General features: G+C 36.4%; 2 protein-coding genes across 2 annotated transcripts; one reads left to right on the top strand and one right to left on the bottom strand.

Moving 5' to 3' along the window:
• The first annotated feature begins 301 nt into the window (after positions 1-301).
• Positions 302-5,777, top strand: LOC115975650 (protein unc-13 homolog). Its single transcript, XM_031096524.1, has 5 exons — positions 302-999; positions 1,636-2,502; positions 3,261-3,716; positions 4,034-4,223; positions 4,314-5,777. The coding sequence occupies exons 1-5, from the start codon at positions 496-498 to the stop codon at positions 5,246-5,248; spliced, it is 2,952 nt and encodes a 983-aa protein (XP_030952384.1). The 5' UTR covers positions 302-495; the 3' UTR covers positions 5,249-5,777.
• Positions 5,778-6,449: 672 nt separating this feature from the next.
• LOC115975649 (dolichyl-diphosphooligosaccharide--protein glycosyltransferase subunit STT3A) lies at positions 6,450-15,041 on the bottom strand. The gene is made up of 23 exons (XM_031096523.1): positions 14,713-15,041; positions 14,236-14,298; positions 14,005-14,060; positions 13,774-13,845; positions 13,489-13,594; positions 13,352-13,402; positions 12,512-12,607; positions 12,214-12,273; positions 11,886-11,999; positions 11,551-11,637; positions 10,665-10,768; positions 10,478-10,573; positions 9,983-10,103; positions 9,819-9,899; positions 9,593-9,724; positions 9,264-9,494; positions 8,578-8,721; positions 8,268-8,454; positions 8,085-8,182; positions 7,831-7,910; positions 7,648-7,735; positions 6,946-7,035; positions 6,450-6,848 (listed from the first exon to the last, which is right to left on the bottom strand). Exons 1-23 carry the CDS (start codon positions 14,827-14,829, stop codon positions 6,786-6,788), a joined length of 2,337 nt encoding a protein of 778 aa, XP_030952383.1. The 5' UTR covers positions 14,830-15,041; the 3' UTR covers positions 6,450-6,785.
• Between the last annotated feature and the right edge of the window lie 2,576 nt (positions 15,042-17,617).

Raw genomic sequence — 17,617 nt, 5'->3', positions numbered from 1 at the left:
CAGCAGCACTGACCACACCAGAAAAACTTTTCCTGCTTCTCAAAGTTCAAATCCCAATTCTCAAATCTCTCTTTCTACTTTTTTTTTTTTTTTTTTTTCTCTCTCACAGATTTGAGATTTGAGACTTGAGATTCCATTCCATGAGCTCAGATCTTCCTAATGACACAAGAGCAAAAACACAACATACAAAACTCTCACAATTCCTTCTTTTAATCCAAAAAAGAAGAAATTCTTCACTCACACTCACACTCACACTCTTCCTTTGTCTCAATTCTCAAAACCATAATAATACCTCTATCTATCATTTCCTATTCTAAAAGTCAAGCAAGCATAAACCCAACAACACCAACACTATTCTATAATAAATTATTATTATTATAACCCAACTCCATTCATTCCCTTTTACCTTTTTCTTTTCTCCCATACCAAAACAAAACATCACTCACTCACACACACGCAAAGTGAGCCCACACAACAGCAACAGCAACAGCAACAATGTCCAAGATTTTCAGAGACAAAACCTTAGGAGGATCTTCCAAAAGACACAACATCAACATCAACATCGACTTCCAAGTTCCCATGCCCATGCAACCGGTGGAGCACCTACCCTCTCCATTCGGGGCTCCCAATCTCTCCGACTCGGAGCTCAGAGAAACCGCTTACGAGATCCTCGTCGGCGCTTGCCGGAGCTCCGGTACGAGACCGTTGACTTACATCCCTCAGTCAGAGAAGCCCGAAAGGGCTCCTACAGTTAGACCGTCGGCTTCGTTGCAGAGGTCGCTGACTTCATCGGCGGCAAGCCGAGTAAAGAAGGCGCTTGGGCTCAAAACGAAGAGGAGGGTTGCCGCAGTTGGAGGAGGAAGAGGAAGTGAGTCAGTGAGTCAGGGACGAGTGAAGAAGGCGGTGACTACTGGGGAGCTGATGAGGGTCCAAATGAGGGTTTCGGAGCAAACTGATTCCAGAATTAGGAGAGCCTTATTAAGGGTCGCTGCTGGTCAGGTCACCTCCAAATCCTTTTTCTTTCACTCTCTTTCTTTCTGAATTTTACATTTGGGTAATTGGCTGCTTCTTCTTCTGTTTATTTATTTATTTATTTTCTTACCGGTTTTGTGATTTGGATTCTCTGTGGAAGTTTAGATAATTGTGGAAAACAAACTTCCTTTTTTATACCTAAAAATATATTGAGCAAACTCAAGCGAGGACCATGTTTAGGGAGCACAATTTTGAATTTCTTTCTATATTAGTTTTTTTTTTTTGTAATTTAGGGAAATAAAGGAAAGTATTGAATTGAGAGAAATTAAAGGACGTTTAAAATAAAATAAAAAAAAAGTTTTGAACTTTCTCTCTTTTTTTACTTAAAAATAGTACTATTGATCTTGCTTTAGAACACTAATTTGGAGTTCTATTTTAGTTAATTGCTCGGTGTCAGCCTAGTTTCTTTAAGGTGGAAGCAAAGAATTATATGATTTTTATGTATAATTTTGGTACCATGACCTTGTCCAAAGGGGTGGAGAATATAATGTATTTCTCAATCATAAACTAATAACAAAAAATTAACTTAAACCATGGTTGTCTGTTACTTGTGTCCTTTTAGTCCAGTACAGTAATTTATTAAGATTCTATTTCATGAATCAGCTTGGAAGACGAATGGAGTCAATGGTTTTGCCACTTGAGCTACTCCAACAGTTTCGATCTCCAGATTTTCCTAATCAGCTAGAATATGAGGCTTGGCAAAGGAGGAATTTGAAGGTTCTGGAAGCAGGACTCCTTGTGCATCCTCACCTGCCGCTAGAGAAGACAAACACCACTGCACAGCAGCTTCGCCAGATAATTCGTGGGGCCTTAGAGAAGCCCATAGAAACTGGAAAACACAGTGAGTCGATACAAGTCTTGCGGGGTGTTGTAATGTCTCTTGCTTGCAGATCATTTGATGGTTCTACTTCTGAGACGTGTCACTGGGCAGATGGGTTTCCATTGAACCTCCGGCTCTACCAAGTGCTCTTAGAAGCATGTTTTGATATTAATGAAGAAACAACTATAATCGAAGAGGTTGATGAGGTTTTAGAACTCATAAAGAAGACCTGGGCAATCCTAGGATTGAACCAGATGCTGCATGATCTTTGTTTCTCATGGGTTTTATTCCAACATTATGTTGTAACTGGTCAAGTGGAAATTGACCTATTATTTGCATCCAATAATCTCTTGATAGAAATTGAAAAGGATGCCAAGGCAATAACAGATCCAGTCCACTCTGAGGTTTTGAGCTCTACATTGAGTTTGATATTGGGGTGGGCAGAAAAAAGGCTTCTTGCTTACTGTGATACTTTCCACAGTGGTAATATTGAATCAATGCAAAGTGTTGTCTCCCTAGGGGTATTATCAGCAAAGATATTGGTAGAAGATATCTCTCATGAGTATCATAAGAAGAGGAAAGAAATTAATGTGACCCGTGAAAGGGTTGAAACTTATATAAGATCATCACTAAGCACTGCTTTTGCTCAGGCAAGTTTCATTCATTCAGCATAATATCCCTAAGTATGAATATGAAACTGATATCCAACAACCCTTTGATCCTGAGATGTATATGGTAGGCTTTTTGACCAATCAATTAAAATTTTCAGTTGGTGAACCCTCTGTACACATTTGACTCCAGAAAATGATCTTTGTTACAATTTTTGTAATCTTGCAGAGAAGCTTTTGACTATTTCTAACATTTCTGTTACATGCTACCTAACCATATTCTTCATAGATAATAAGCATTCTATGAATTGCTCCTTTCTTCTGTACTCCTATGGTAGCAATCTCTCATTTTCTTGAATCTGTACTTCCCCCCTGCCTCCACAGGTGAACCTATTATTGGTTGAATTCCTTTTACTTGTCAGTCCCATTTGTAAATTGACATTTTTAATATAGTTCTGTTATTTCCTGAATTGATCTGACTCTTAAATATCTCTGTTGGCTGAAATTGATGATCTTGGTGATAAGCTTACTTATATGGTAAAAATTGTATGCTTGGTTGCCCTTTAGTCCATGGGGCTACAAACTATATGAGTGACTTTTTTGAATATATTTTCCTATATCTGGGTGCATATATTGTAAGTTTAGACAATGCACTTTGAGCTATATACTTTTTCCCAGTGACTTTCCTTTTTCCCCCCAGATTATGTTTGGATACATTTATATATATTTTAACAAGGACGCTTCTCAATTTTGCCTTGAAAAATATGACTCAAGGATCTGATTTGTCTATCTTAAGGCAGAAAAGGGAGAAGATGAACTCAGGCAAGCGTATATCTAAGAACCAGAACAGTTCTCTTCCTGCCCTTTCCATCCTTGCACAAGATGTTAGTGAATTGGCTCTTAACGAGAAAGAGATATTTAGTCCAATACTGAAGAGTTGGCACCCTCTTGCATCAGGTGTTGCTGTAGCTACCCTTCATTCTTGCTACGGGAATGAGCTGAAGCAATATATTACGGGTATTAGTGAGTTGACTCCTGATGCTGTACAAGTGCTGAGAGCTGCTGACACATTGGAGAAAGATCTTGTGCAGATTGCAGTTGAAGATGCAGTGGACAGTGACGATGGTGGGAAGTCTATCATACAGGAGATGCCTCCTTATGAGGCTGAAGCAGTTATGGCCAATCTGGTAAAGTCATGGATAAAGACAAGAGTTGACAGACTGAAGGAATGGACTGACAGGAATCTGCAACAAGAGGTATGTGATGGAAAGTTCTTGTTTCTCAAAACAATCCGAGTCAATTCACATCTGAATTTCAGCCAGCACCTGCTGATTAGGATGCAACTTTGATATGCCTTTAATATTATGTAAATTGGATGTGATTTTTTTTCTCATTTTTATGTGATATAGATCAATATCATCTGAAATTCAGGAGGATGTCATTCTCTATGCATGCATATATGTGCTTGCCTGCACACATTTCACCAATCATTTCTTAGGAAGAATAATGTGATTCTTATCTTTTCACTAGTTGTCCTGTCCATGACTAAACCTTGATGTCGTCTTTTTTATAGGTATGGAATCCACAAGCCAACAAGGAGCGATTTGCTCCTTCTGCTGTTGAAGTTCTAAAAATCATAGATGAAACTTTAGAAGCATTCTTTCTGTTGCCAATTCCTATGCATCCAGTCTTGCTTCGAGAATTGATGACTGGTTTTGACAGATGTCTTCAGCATTACATATTGAAGACTAAGTCTGGCTGTGGTATTATTCTATGCCTGTGAGAGACTGATGCATTTATGTTTAATTTATTAATCTCTTTAATGATTACCAGTTTTCTTCTGTGATCTGCAGGAGGCCGAAGTACTTACATCCCCAGTATGCCTGCTCTGACTAGATGCTCAACAGGATCAAAGTTCCATGGTGTATTCAAAAAGAAGGAAAAATCACAAATAACACAGAAGAGGAAATCCCAAGTTGAAACACGTAATGGGGATAACTCCTTTGGGATACCCCAGCTGTGTGTTCGCGTAAATACTTTGCAGCAGATTCGAACAGAATTGGGAGTTTTAGAGAAGAGGATGATTGCTCATCTTGAAAACACTGAATGTACTCTCACTGAGAGTATTGCAAATGGGACAGGGAAAAAGTTTGAACTTTCAAAAGCTGCATGTGGGGAAGGGATCCAACAACTCTGTGAGGCAATGGCATATAAGATAATCTTCCATGACCTAAGTCATATTCTTTGGGATGGCTTGTATGTTGGGGAAGTTTCTTCTTCTAGGATTGATCCCTTCCTTCAGGAGCTTGAGCAATATTTGGAGATTGTTTCATCAACAGTGCATGACAGAGTCAGAACGCGTGTTATTACTGACATAATGAAAGCTTCTTTTGATGGGTTCCTGTTGATTTTGCTTGCTGGAGGCCCTTCTCGTGCTTTCACACAACATGATTCTGAAATAATAGAGGAGGATTTTAAGTTTCTCACAGAACTATTTTGGTCCAATGGGGATGGATTGCCAGCTGATTTAATAAATAAGTTTTCAACTACTGTTAAAAGTATCCTCGCTTTACTTCACACTGATACTGAGAGCCTAATTGAGCAATTCAGACGTATGATTCTTGAGATTTATAGCTCCTCTGCTAAATCAAAGCTTCCGCTGCCTCCAACTTCTGCTCAGTGGGATCCAACTGAACCAAACACAATTTTACGAGTTTTGTGTTATCGGAATGATGAGATGGCAGCAAAGTTTCTTAAGAAGACTTACAATCTGCCCAAGAAATTATAACAACTTTGGGTTGTGAAGAGAAATGCATTTATGGGCAAGAAATGTTGCTAGGTCATGTCTGCCTTTTCCAGTACATATTACACCAACTAGATGCTAAGAACTCCATCTCCTATGGGGGACTAATATTGTTGGAGGAAAATTATAGCTCCTGTATAGTAATCTATTGGCTGCATTCCATTTGTTTAGGGCCTCACTAGTCAGTTATGGGAACCTCGTGGGAGCAATGGACTTGCTCCTAGGTTTATGATTAATAAGTTTGGGAATGTATTATGCAAGAGGAAGGGTGCAGATTGAAGTTTTATACTTTCCCATAAGATTTAGATCCCATGAAGGCAATCCTTGTGTCCAAACTACCACATAAGCATTTGTTTCGCATGGTGAGGTTCTTCAGCTCCCTTTGGTTATATTTCTTATGTTTCACACTGCCTAAATTGGCAAATTGCAAAATAGTAGAAAGAGAAAGGTTTGATAATAGGATGGTATTGTTTTTACTTCTTTGTTTGGGCATAAGTAACAGGTAGTCTTATCAGATGATTGAAGCATTATATTTTGTATAAATTTATTATTAAAGTGTTCAGAATTTAGGCAAATAATGTGGATTGTCTGTGGTAGTAATTTTTTGGAAAACCATAACAGAAATTTGCCCTCTGTAACAGCTGTTCCTGCACTGTGTTGTTACTCTCTCAGGGTTTGGTCCACTCACTTGATTGTGTCCCCGTGTTAATCAACTCTAGGTCTAGGCTGATACTGATTTGGAGAAGCTGCTAGCCATTAGAGCCACTCATAGCCGACACTTAACTGATCTAACCAGTTAACATTTTCTGGCATCGTGGCTTGATACGGATGGAACATAATGACATTATTAACCAACAGAGCTTGGGTAATAAGTATTGGGATTGGATAGGAAAGAACTAAAATTGAAAATCTTGCTAATCGTTATTTACCTATCCCAGGACTTGGAAATGCCATTGATCAGTAAAGCAGATGGTGATGTCAGATTAATTAAAATTAATCCAGATCTCGGGTGGTACTTAACCCAGTAAATTTCCCATACCTACCAAGGAGGGTAAACAAATCTTAAATCAGTGTGATTTGGTTTTGTTTAGACTTCGATATTGGTTTCAATTCTTATTCTTATATAGTATTAGTACACACGCGTGTCAAGAATCTATTCAGTTAGCTAGGAAAAGGAATAAACACGTGTCTAAAAAGAAACCGTCCTTTAATGAGCCTCAAAAGCCACAAGCTCAAATATATCACTAAGCATTCTCAAAAAGAGGGAAAAATAAAAATGTATCACTAAGCGCCATGCTCAAACAACTAATGCAAAATTGTTCTCTTCCATCTGCTCCACCCGAATGTTAAAGATGAGAAATTACAGGATATATGAGGCTGCAAAATCCTTGACCGGTCATTTGCATTTCTGTAATAGTACTAACCATGACAGCTCAATCCTTCTCCATCGGCTCCAACATACATTTATCAACTACAGCAACTGAATTTAGAAAATGCCTATCAGATAAGATAAATGAGATCTTCAGTGCCAAGGATTCTTCCTTTGTGTTTCGCTTCGTTTCGTGCTAGTTGTTGAGCTTGCTTTCTGTTAAGACCAAAATAATTAAAATCAGTTACGTTGATAAGATTGGGCAAGTATCTCAAAGGCATATGACAACCTTGTGAGGAGGAATAATACGTACCGATCTTGATTTCTTGGCCTTTCCCCGGATCCTGTTCTTCTGAGGTTTCAGTTTGTATATGCGAACCATCCAATGATGAGTTGTGAATACCTAAATTGTTTTAAAAGGTCAACAATGTCAAATTAGAAAAACTAATGGCACTTCACATGAGAAAACACCACTTGAAAAAATTTCCTGGTTAAACCAATATCACTAATGCTCATAAATTATTGGCCTGGAAAACTGAGAATAAGCACCTGCTTACAGTACCTATTCTTTTATGGATAAACTGCTTAAGACAATAACATTTTCAAAAGTAAGACCACGCTAGTATCACAAAAATTAATAATATCAAACCATGAAGAAGAGGCGAATAAAAATAGAAAAGGGGCCATAATTTATTATGTGACAAACAAAGACACCAACTTATTGCCAATGTTCTATACCCCCTTGTGGCCACAGTTTTGAGTATGGAAGCACAGAAGTTAAAGAAAAACAGATGTTTAAACTGTTTAATGTTTGTGGATCAAAATGCTTCATTTCAGCATCCACTACATGCAGGACTTGTGGATATAACTACTAAAAACATGCCCTAGCAAAATTAGACATCTAAATCATATCGAGACGTACGATACTAAGGAATTTTTTGATAGGTGATGTACAATACTAATGATATTGGAGAACAGACTTCTTTTAGAAACCAGATGTTAAAGATCAACTGACCTCTTCAAAATGGGTGAGTTTGAAATGTTTCTTTCCAATTTCTGTTCGCCTGACCCTATCAAAGGCTTTACCATCTGTCTCCACAAATCTGTAGTAAACAGGCAAAATAATTAAAAGATCAAACAGTCAAACAAATTTCATCTCCACGTACAAACAACAAAAAAGTTCACAGCAAAACCACACCTGTAATATGAGAGTTTATACATGAGGCAATTAAGCATGGTTGGAGTGGCCTGAGAATCAATCCGATACTGACCATCTCTCTATAAACAGAAGGAAAATAGTTAAAGACATTGATAAATCAACTAAATTACTTGTAAGCTAACAATATCATTGTTCGTTCCCCTCCCCCCTCCCCCAAAATATAACAAAAACCACAGCCACAGCCACACACAAAATGGAGGTTTAAGACTCGTTTGTTAGTGATAATAACTTACAAGGTAATCAGGTTCCTTGATATGAGGAAATACACCGCCTCCAATTCGAACCATCCACAGGAACTTATTGATATCATCACTCGGGTAGCCAACAAGACCTAGAATTAAAGACAGACATAGGAATAAAGTTTCTTTATTTATCTTTTAAGTAAGATAATCTCAGTATACATGTCAGAAATTTACCTCCAAAGACAACAAGAACATATTTCACATCTAAGGAGTCAAAAATTTCCCAAGCTGCCTTCTCAGGAGAAGACATGGCAGTACCAACAGTTGCAATATGTGTGTTATTCCAGGTATTATTGTCAACAATGACAGTACGATTAGCCATAGCAGTAGTTTGGTACCCATAGTCCCACCAAGATGCAACCTGAAAGAAGTTTCCAGCAAGAATTAGTGTCACCAAACATCTTATTTTTGGTCAGTAATACAAATGTTAAACGGAAGAGAAGAAGTGCAGTAAAAGAAAGGAAAAGACAGATGTGAAACTCACTTTGTCATCCACCTCAGTGTTATGGCTCAACCATGAATAAGCCTCTCGAAAATCATCAAAAACATGAAGACCATCATGCGAATAAGATGTTAGAACAATAGAAGGAGCAGAATAAGCTTCAGCAGCTGCCCAGACAGAGTGAACCTAAAAAAAGAAAGATACTCGTTATCAAGAAAAAGCTTTTAAAAATAAAGAGAGTTTAGTACACAAATGTAAGAAGCAACTCTCCTCTAAAACAATTATATTAAATTATATAAAATAGAATATAAGAAAATTATATTTTTTTAAGTAAAATATATAGATATTTCAATTCAGTCTAAAATTTCACTACAGTAATATTTAATGTCTAACATAAAGCTTGCAGATGGATGTTTGTAAACCTATGACTAATTTGACATTTATTTATTTAAATAACATCCTGACTAATCTATTGAGGCTCCATAGCCAACCCAAAATTTTGGGACCAAGGCTTGGTTGTTGTTATTGTTTATTTGATAAAAGGCTGGCAAGATGAAGACTTCAGAATTATTATATGAAAATGGGTTGATATGTTAAAAGTTAAATTGACAGTAATCAAACAGTTTTCTATTAAGTATATATTAATTGAATTAAAAGTAGGGGAAAAAATAATATAAATTCTTTACAGAAAATTTCTTATAGATGGAGAAAGAAGACAGTTCCATTACCACATAGAAGGCACCCAGCAAAATTAGCAAGAGAATGGCAATGATAGATGCCTCAAAAGGTAAAACCAGTAGCCTCTTCTTAATTTGGGCCTTAACAGAAGGCTTTTCCACATGCTCCTTTTCCTTCTTCCTATTCTTTTTTGAGGGTCGTTCCTTCAATGCCTCTTCATTTTTGTCAGTCTTTGCAACCTCATTTTGCGCTACAACACCTTCAGAACTAGTATCCCCTGCCTTAATGGCCAAAAACAGAAATGGATTTTAGTCCTGATTAAATTTATTGAGGACAGATGAATGTAAATGGGCAGTATAGCATAAAGAAACAAGCTTACATCAACTTGGGAATTTCCTTTTACTCCAGGTAACTGAAATTTGATTGATCGTGTAAAAACATCAAAAGATGCTGAGAGAGCAATCCCAGACATGATGCATGCTGCTGGAGCGAGTACAAGCATAAGCCGCACCTGTAACATTAACCAAAACAGTAATGATGGACATAGAAAAATAAAAATAGAAAGAAGAAAGACAAAAAGACATCAGCTCCCAACATTGTCTCACCATGACTCCAGAAAAATAAACTGATGTCACAATATAAAGGATCACAAAGGAGCTTGCATCAGACAGGGGCGAGAAGCATGCCTACCAACGGATACACACCATGTTAAAGATGTTATAAGTACATATAACATAAAGCAAACTTGCCTTACAAATTTATTACTTACAATAATGCCAGCAGGAACCAAGAATGCCAAGACATTAATGTCCATAAAATAAGAAGGCCAAGTAGGAGGTTGATGCTCACTAACACTAGCAATAATTGGAATGTACTTGCTTGCATATGTTCTGTAAAAACACGAGCAAAATAGAAAATAAAGAATGGTGCATGCCAATTTATACCTATGAATATTAAAGCCATGATAAACAATATTCCAAATTTAAGAAATATATCTAATAATGTTAATCTAATTTTATTTCAACACTACACGTAAAAAATAAGGATTAGATAGATTAGATGAAGAATTTGGGAAAAACAATAGAATGATAAGCATGTCAAACAGTTCTTTTGCAACTCAGAGCAAAAGAATGAGCTATTATTGAGTCAGGTTGCACCAACCAAGTTCAACCCTAATTACAAAATTTGGTTGCTATCATACTTATATCATCACAGAGGACTTGGGTAACTATACAAAGATGTGAAATGTGAACTAGGTACTTACGGATCAAGCAGACTCAAACTTCGTCCACTCCATCCCTTTGTCGGACTTGAAGCTACCAGTGCTACAAGTACTGCTATCACAGCACAACACACTACCCTGAGGAATAAATAATGCAAAAGGAATGGAGATCAAATGAGTGCTCTGTCAACCATGAATATATTAAAGAAACTGAATAACAGAAGCTTACAGGCCAATAGATACAACAAGGGTAACAGCAACTTTGAACATTTTTGGAGAGAGAATCCCTTTGATATAATACACAAGAGCCACCACATGGATAATAATGAAAACCTGCAGGTGAAAATTAGCAGCAAGAAATCATGATCGTGATGTGAAAGAAATAAAAGCAAAATGGTGCAAAATGTAGGAGAGAACAAATCTTGTGGAAAACCCGAAAAAAAATAAATAAATAAATAAATTTCAACTATCCAAAAAAGGGCTGTTTGAAAGAGTTGTACAAAGCGGTGGGGGTGGGGGAGAGGAAGTTCAAGAAAGCTGTACTTTGAAAAAGTGTGGTCTCAAAACAGGATTCCAAATGGACGCTTAGTGGACAACATCAACTAAATACCATCAAGCATTTTATATTAACTGTCTTAGCGACATCTTTCAAACAATTACTACTTCATGTCACTTAGTCCTTATGAAACTTTCCATGTTTGCAACACATCTGAATTTGGAAATGCTGCTGGCCTTCAAAGCATTGTTATAAATAGTAAGGAAAATGTTGTTTCAACTCCAGAATTTGTTTCTTCACCTCCACCCCCTCTCATGGGCCCCAAACCTAGTGAGGGGTGGTGTTGAAGAAACAAATTATGAGCTGAAATAGTGCTCCCCTAAAATCATTTAGTCATAAAATATAACTCCTATGAGTGGCATAACCAGATATGTAGACTCGATGGTCCCAGCCACAAATCTGAAGAAGCGGCTATAGATTTCTAACAAGAACCAATAAATAGGCCAAGCAAAAGCAGTCAGACATGGAAAATCATGATGTAAACAAATTAACACTATAATATTTATAAAAATAAAAAGGCTTATATCATAGCTGATTATCAGTGGAGAAAAACACTCACCAAAAATGATCCAAAATGTTCTGATGTCAAGACTGCATTGAATCCAACAACAGGCACCAATGAAGCTAACAACGTTCCCAAGACAACCTGCATTGGAAAAGTTAAAATTCTGACAAGAACCAAGCAAATTTTTTATGAATCAAAAAAAATAAATAAATAACTAAAAAATCCCAGCTATATAACCTAGGGTTCTAGTCAAGGAAATCGATAGGACAATTTGTGACCTGTATCAGTGATGTTAGTAGTTCCAACACAGATATGAATCAGACGTTATTCTATGATCAATAATGGCACACATTCTTTAATCATTTGTAATGAATGCTATAGATACTTACAAGGGGAGCATATGCAATGTACAGTCGAGAAGAATAGCGACCAGTTACAATGCACAGAAGAACGTGCATCGGTATAAGGTTAATAATAAAGGTGTATCCTCCCCAAGAGCAAACCTGAAAGAAATAATATTTTTCCAAACATAAATATCGGGGAACATGGATAAGGAGCTGAACAAGAATAGCACACAAACCTTTGACTATGTTTGTTATAGCTTATTGGTCGACTTTTCAAAGCCTCACTTTTTCCAAGTACAACTGTACTTTTACCCAACTTATCTTTTAAGCAAAATAGGACAATGAAAATGGGCCATACCAAATGCACGCTTACCATGTAAAAGTATGCTATGGCATTTAAAGTGGCATAGAAGAGGGATCCTGTATTCAATGTCTGCAAATAAATATCTGTAGTCAGAAAACAATCATCACATAGAAACTGCAGTAGTACATCGGAAAACATTAACCAATGAACAAAATCATATTATTCCTAAAACAAACATTATTTTATTAAAAATAAAAATGGTAAAACTATTAGCCGGAAACTACAGCTAATTATTTCCTAAACAAATATCTCTTTAGAAACAAATACAATACCACAAAAATGTAGTGTGATTTTAACAAAGCCTAACCTTTATATAAAGGAAAAAGGTGAAGATCAAGGCAAATATAGCTACGGCTTCATTGTCATAGCTGCCAGCCACAGATCGGGATATATATGATGGAACCTGAAAATGAAAATACAAAAGAGAACAACAGACATTATGTGCTTGTCATATTTGTGTTGCAAATAATTATCAGTCATAATATGCAATGGTTCTGCACAATCAAGAGAAACTTGCATTTACACTAAAGCCATATTAAAAAATAATTCACAAGTAATATAAAGACAGGGAACATGAACATATTTCAAGAACAATCACAACCCCCCCCCCCCCCCCAACCCCTTCAAAAAAAAAAAAAAAAACTTAGTTTAAATTCCCAAGAAACTTTCAATCACATGGTCTTACACATAAATCATAAATCAGCCTTCATATTAACATTGATACAGTGCTTTTTTCCCCTTTTTGATGATATGCTTTTAAGCAAAAAACCACAACTACTTATCAAAAAAAAAAAAAAACCAGCAAATAACCACAACACACCCCACCTCCTTACTACTTCATCCCAGGCCCAGGGGAACACATAAACATGTACATATGTTGCTATTTTGTTCATTTAGTGACTTTTGTTTTGGGGTTTTCACCTTTCAGACTAAGATCAGAATTTCTAAGAGAAAAGAGTAAGAGATGTTAAGATATCTCAATTGAAAGACAAATACATAGCAAAAGAAACAGGATAAAACAATCATAGATCAAAATTATGTAGGATAAGTCAGAAGAAATGACTTTCTTGTGCTGCAGTTCTAAGTCTTAAAAAAATCAACTACAAGAACAACTTGCAGAGTTACAAATACCCGCTGTATAATTTACCATGGCCAAAAGAACCGCTGCTGTCAGTCCAGCACCAGCACCCTTAACTTCCTATAAAGAAGGGTAATTTACAATCATCATCTAAGCTAAGGTTAAACACAAATTCTGAGAACACAGGTTTAGGTCAAAATAAATACCTTAGTCAGAAGATAAGTAGCCCATGACGCAAAAGCAGAAAATATAGGTGCAGTAAATACACACACAGTCTCCACAGACAGAGGAATGTTCAACGAATTCAAAATCCTGCCATTATAGAGTAATTTCTCAAACTTAGTAACAGCATATGACTCAAACATAGCTACTACTTCAAGCATTGTTAACATGGGAAAACCATCAACAGATGGTAAACCAAATCCAGTAGCAAAATAGAACGACAAAATTAACTACAAAATAACTTCTTACTAAAACTCTCGAATACCCACCAATATAAGGTGCCTGCGGTCAATGTCAATCCGGGGTAAACAGTTCCGCCAATAACACGACCAAGAGGATACCTTGCGAAAAGTGAAACAAACAAGGTCGCTTAAGAACTGTTAAAATAAGTACCTCACTAAAAGGGTAAAAAAGCACACAAGAACTTTGTAATGAGAGTTTTTGTTTTTTTTTCCTAATGAATAAGAATCAATCTCCACTATATAGGAGAAAATAATTACCAAGTCCGATCGTCAAACCAGTTCCAAAAGTCATATATTCCATTCTTTGTCAGGTACTGTAATAAAAAAATAAAAACGAGGACGTCATCTTCAACTTTGCTTTACACATTATGAGAACATAATGCAATTTATTAATACAATACCAAACTTACATAATAAAGTTCAACATAATAGTGAAAAGTTTTCGAGTAATCAAAAAGCAAAGCCAAATCAAATCAACGGAAAACAAACCTGAGTGACTCTATAATTGAAATAAGGATCAAACTCGTGAATAACACTCTCGTACTTTATAACCTGCAGATTATTCCACAGAACAATGTTACAGCAAGCACTAACCCATACACATAAAAAGCAAAAAATTCTAGAAAGACACAGACACACTGTTACTTTCCGTTTGGCTGGTGAGAAAATGTAAGAACACAAAGGAAATGAAAAATTCGACCTAAATTTCGATTAGTCGGGCCTAAGAATCATACTGCAACTGCATCTATTTTAATTTTGCTAAATTACACATACAATCAATCCCTAAGCCGCATAGAGCATTTCCTAAATGCTAAGAGAAATAGGAAATTACTCATGAATTAGTGTTAGACGGAAAAAATATGATAAAGTGAGTGTTTTCCCTCATTTTCGAAGCAACCAAACGGAGAAAATTGTAGAATTGAAAAGTATGAAAAGATCGGATCTATGAGGTTAAGAAGAGCTTACGGAGAAAAGTCGGATCGAGAATGCGAGAACGCCGATCAGGAGGAGGATGAAGAAGGAGAGAACATTTCCGAAAGCGTATCTTAAGGCGGTTCCGTTTGAGGTCTCCGAGGCCGCCATTGACGGCCAAATCGAGCTCTGAGTTAAGTGCGAGAGAAAGAGAAAGAGAAAGAGAAAGAGAAAGAGTGAGGTTGGTTTTGCAGGTCGTGTGGGTCTAGACCGTAGACGAAGAGAGCAGGGGAAGACTTTGTAGCTGTGGAGGTTTTAATTTTGATAGTATTACGAAATTGCCCCTGCGTTCCAAATGACAATGATGGGTCTCGGTGAAATGACAAATCTGTTCTTTTCTGCTTTTGACGTGGCGGATTTTTATTGGTTTCTCTTGGACAGGGCTCGCCATTGGTGATGAACACCCTGGCTTGCCATTGTGGTGTGATCTTATTGGAAGGACTTTTGTGATCTGCTTGATACTCAGGACTCTGGACTCTGGACTCCTCAAGTCTTTACAAATGTGTGGAATCTGTGTAATGTGGTGGATATTTCCAATTGTTCTCTGTTTGGATAAATATGAGTTTTCCTTTAAATGGACCATTATGAGTTTGTTGTTGTTTTGTTCCTATTTTTGGGTCCAAACTCCACGGGGATGAGATAAAGATAATATCCTAATTAGTAATTACACCATACGCTTGTGATTCGACAAATTTTATACGTTTTATGATCTATGGCAATGGTACCATTTTACAAGGGGTGTCCAAACCAATCACTGATAGAACTTCCCAATGCCAACTCGCAGCCGCAGCCCACTCAATTCGAAACTCCAGTCGGTTTGCCTCCAAGTACCAACTCCAGCAGGTCAAGTAGCAGGTTTTCTTCTCCAAAAACCAACCAATGATATACTGGAATCCGATGACCTCCACCACCGACCGAACTGACCAACATTTATCAGAGCTTGAAACCGACTCGACTTGTTCATGTCGGTGGTCGATTGTGGGTCTCTCCACTTGCCACCTAATATGAGCAGGTCAAGTTCAGGTTAAGTCCAAAATGAACCAACTCAACCCGTGAATACGCTAGGTAACAACATGCAGTACTATGTTTCATGTGCAAAATATTAAATCATGAGCAAAGTTACCAATCAAACAATGGGTTATTTGCTTAAATTCATGAAAATTTAGTTTCACATCAAATAAAAAGTTGTGAGTATAAAATAAAAAATAAAAGTATTGGTATAGGTGCTACATGTGGGGATGACAATTTTGCCCCGTCCCATCCCATATTAACTACAATTTATGGTTATAATGGATATTATTAAGGACAAAATTTGGCTACAAACTTAGTTGTAACTTTAGGCTACAACTTTCACTAAAAAAATTAACATGACTACATATTTTGAAAATCTAACCATTGAAATGCATGTTCTTTATATTCTTGAAATAAGTATCAAATTTCATGTTAATCAAATATTATTTACTATTTGATGGATAAACTTATTTTTTTATGTATAATTTTAAACTACAAAAATTTGAAATTTGAAAATTTGATTGATGACATAGCTATTGATCTTTGATCTTCTTAAAATTTTGCATGAAGGTATAAGAAGAAAATATAATCTAATGGTTGATTTGTCAAAATTTACATTCAATAAAAAAAATATTGAATGGAGATGTAACCTTAGTCTACAATCAAGTTTGTTGTCAAACTTTGTCTTATTATTAATGCAATTTTTAATATTGATTGCATTAAAAAATGATAAGATAACCTTAACATTATAGTTAGTCCTTTTTGGTAATTTGCACTTGAAATAATAATTTAGACCCATTTTATCCAAATTCTTAACTGTGATTTTTAAAAAATAGAAAATTGACATTTTTGGCCAATGCTTTATATGTGATTTTAAAAATTGTGTTGCTCCGTTTGTTTTAAAGTAAAATATTTTCAAACGTAAAATGTTTTGCATGTAAAACATTTTTAATAAAATATTTTCATTTGTTTCGTATGACAAGTAAAATAAGCATTTTTAAAAATCGTGTCACTCCATTTGTTTTGAAGTAAAATATTTTCAGGTGTTAGGTATGACAAATAAAATTTCTCAAGCAAACCACCAAAGCCGATGGCTCAACATTGAAGTCACCAATGCCGGAGGTTCAATGATTGGACTGCTAGAACCAACAGTCAAAGCAATGGCTCTTGTGACCAGACTGCCAATAATCACCATTGGAGAGGTATTTCCGGTGACCAAACCACCAATACCAGTCGACAAAAACGACATCTTCAGTTACCAGACCTCTAGCATCGATTGCAGTGCAATGTCTTTGGCCACCAAACAGCCATCACCGATCGCCGATGCGCATTGAATCTGGCCATCGAACCATTGGTGAGGCGTCTCTAGCCACTAGACCGTCAACACCGGTCGCTGAAGCAAAGTCACCAGACACCAGGCCTCTGTCACTTGTTGCTGGAGCGATGTCTCTGATCACCAGATCAGTGAACTAGCGACCAAATAGGCGAGGGGAAGCCATTGTATGTTTTTGGAAAATGTTTCACCAAATTTTCAAAAGCAAAATATTTTACAACTTTTTATAAAGGATTTTATGGTCAATAGAAAATATTTTACATGTTTGACTATATTTTACCCGCAAACAAACACCTGAAAATGGAAAAATATTTTCTGCCAAAACAAACAGCACATTTTAAAATCACTATTTTAAAAAAATGCACTTTTTAAAACAACTAACCCAAATGGACATAACACATCGCACACTCGTATGAGGTTCATATTCTTAGTTCTTATTTAATTTTCTGTCCCACTCCTTTCATTTTAATGTTAGTGTTTTAATTCAAAGGTTTTGTTATTTGTGTCCCCACATTTCTAATACTCGTTTTTTGTTCATGGCAGTCAAAATTTTCA

The sequence above is a fragment of the Quercus lobata genome, chromosome 2 (genome assembly GCF_001633185.2).
Source record: "Quercus lobata isolate SW786 chromosome 2, ValleyOak3.0 Primary Assembly, whole genome shotgun sequence".
Classification (NCBI taxonomy): Eukaryota; Viridiplantae; Streptophyta; class Magnoliopsida; order Fagales; family Fagaceae; genus Quercus; species Quercus lobata.
Note: the sequence above shows the minus strand (reverse complement) of the source record. Positions and strands in the feature narration are given on the sequence as shown.

Bases quoted from the DNA above. Each gene is read 5' to 3' on its own strand.
- LOC115975650 (XM_031096524.1), top strand. From the start codon at position 496: ATGTCCAAGATTTTCAGAGACAAAACCTTAGGAGGATCTTCCAAAAGA. The intron at 1,000-1,635 runs GTCACCTCCAAA...TTCATGAATCAG, and splicing joins TAAGGGTCGCTGCTGGTCAG to CTTGGAAGACGAATGGAGTC. The intron at 3,717-4,033 runs GTATGTGATGGA...TCTTTTTTATAG, and splicing joins ACAGGAATCTGCAACAAGAG to GTATGGAATCCACAAGCCAA.
- LOC115975649 (XM_031096523.1), bottom strand. From the start codon at position 14,829: ATGGCGGCCTCGGAGACCTCAAACGGAACCGCCTTAAGATACGCTTTC. The intron at 14,061-14,235 runs GTTTGTTTTCCG...TTTTTATTACAG, and splicing joins TCAATTATAGAGTCACTCAG to TACCTGACAAAGAATGGAAT. The intron at 13,846-14,004 runs GTAATTATTTTC...ACTTTTCGCAAG, and splicing joins TGGTTTGACGATCGGACTTG to GTATCCTCTTGGTCGTGTTA.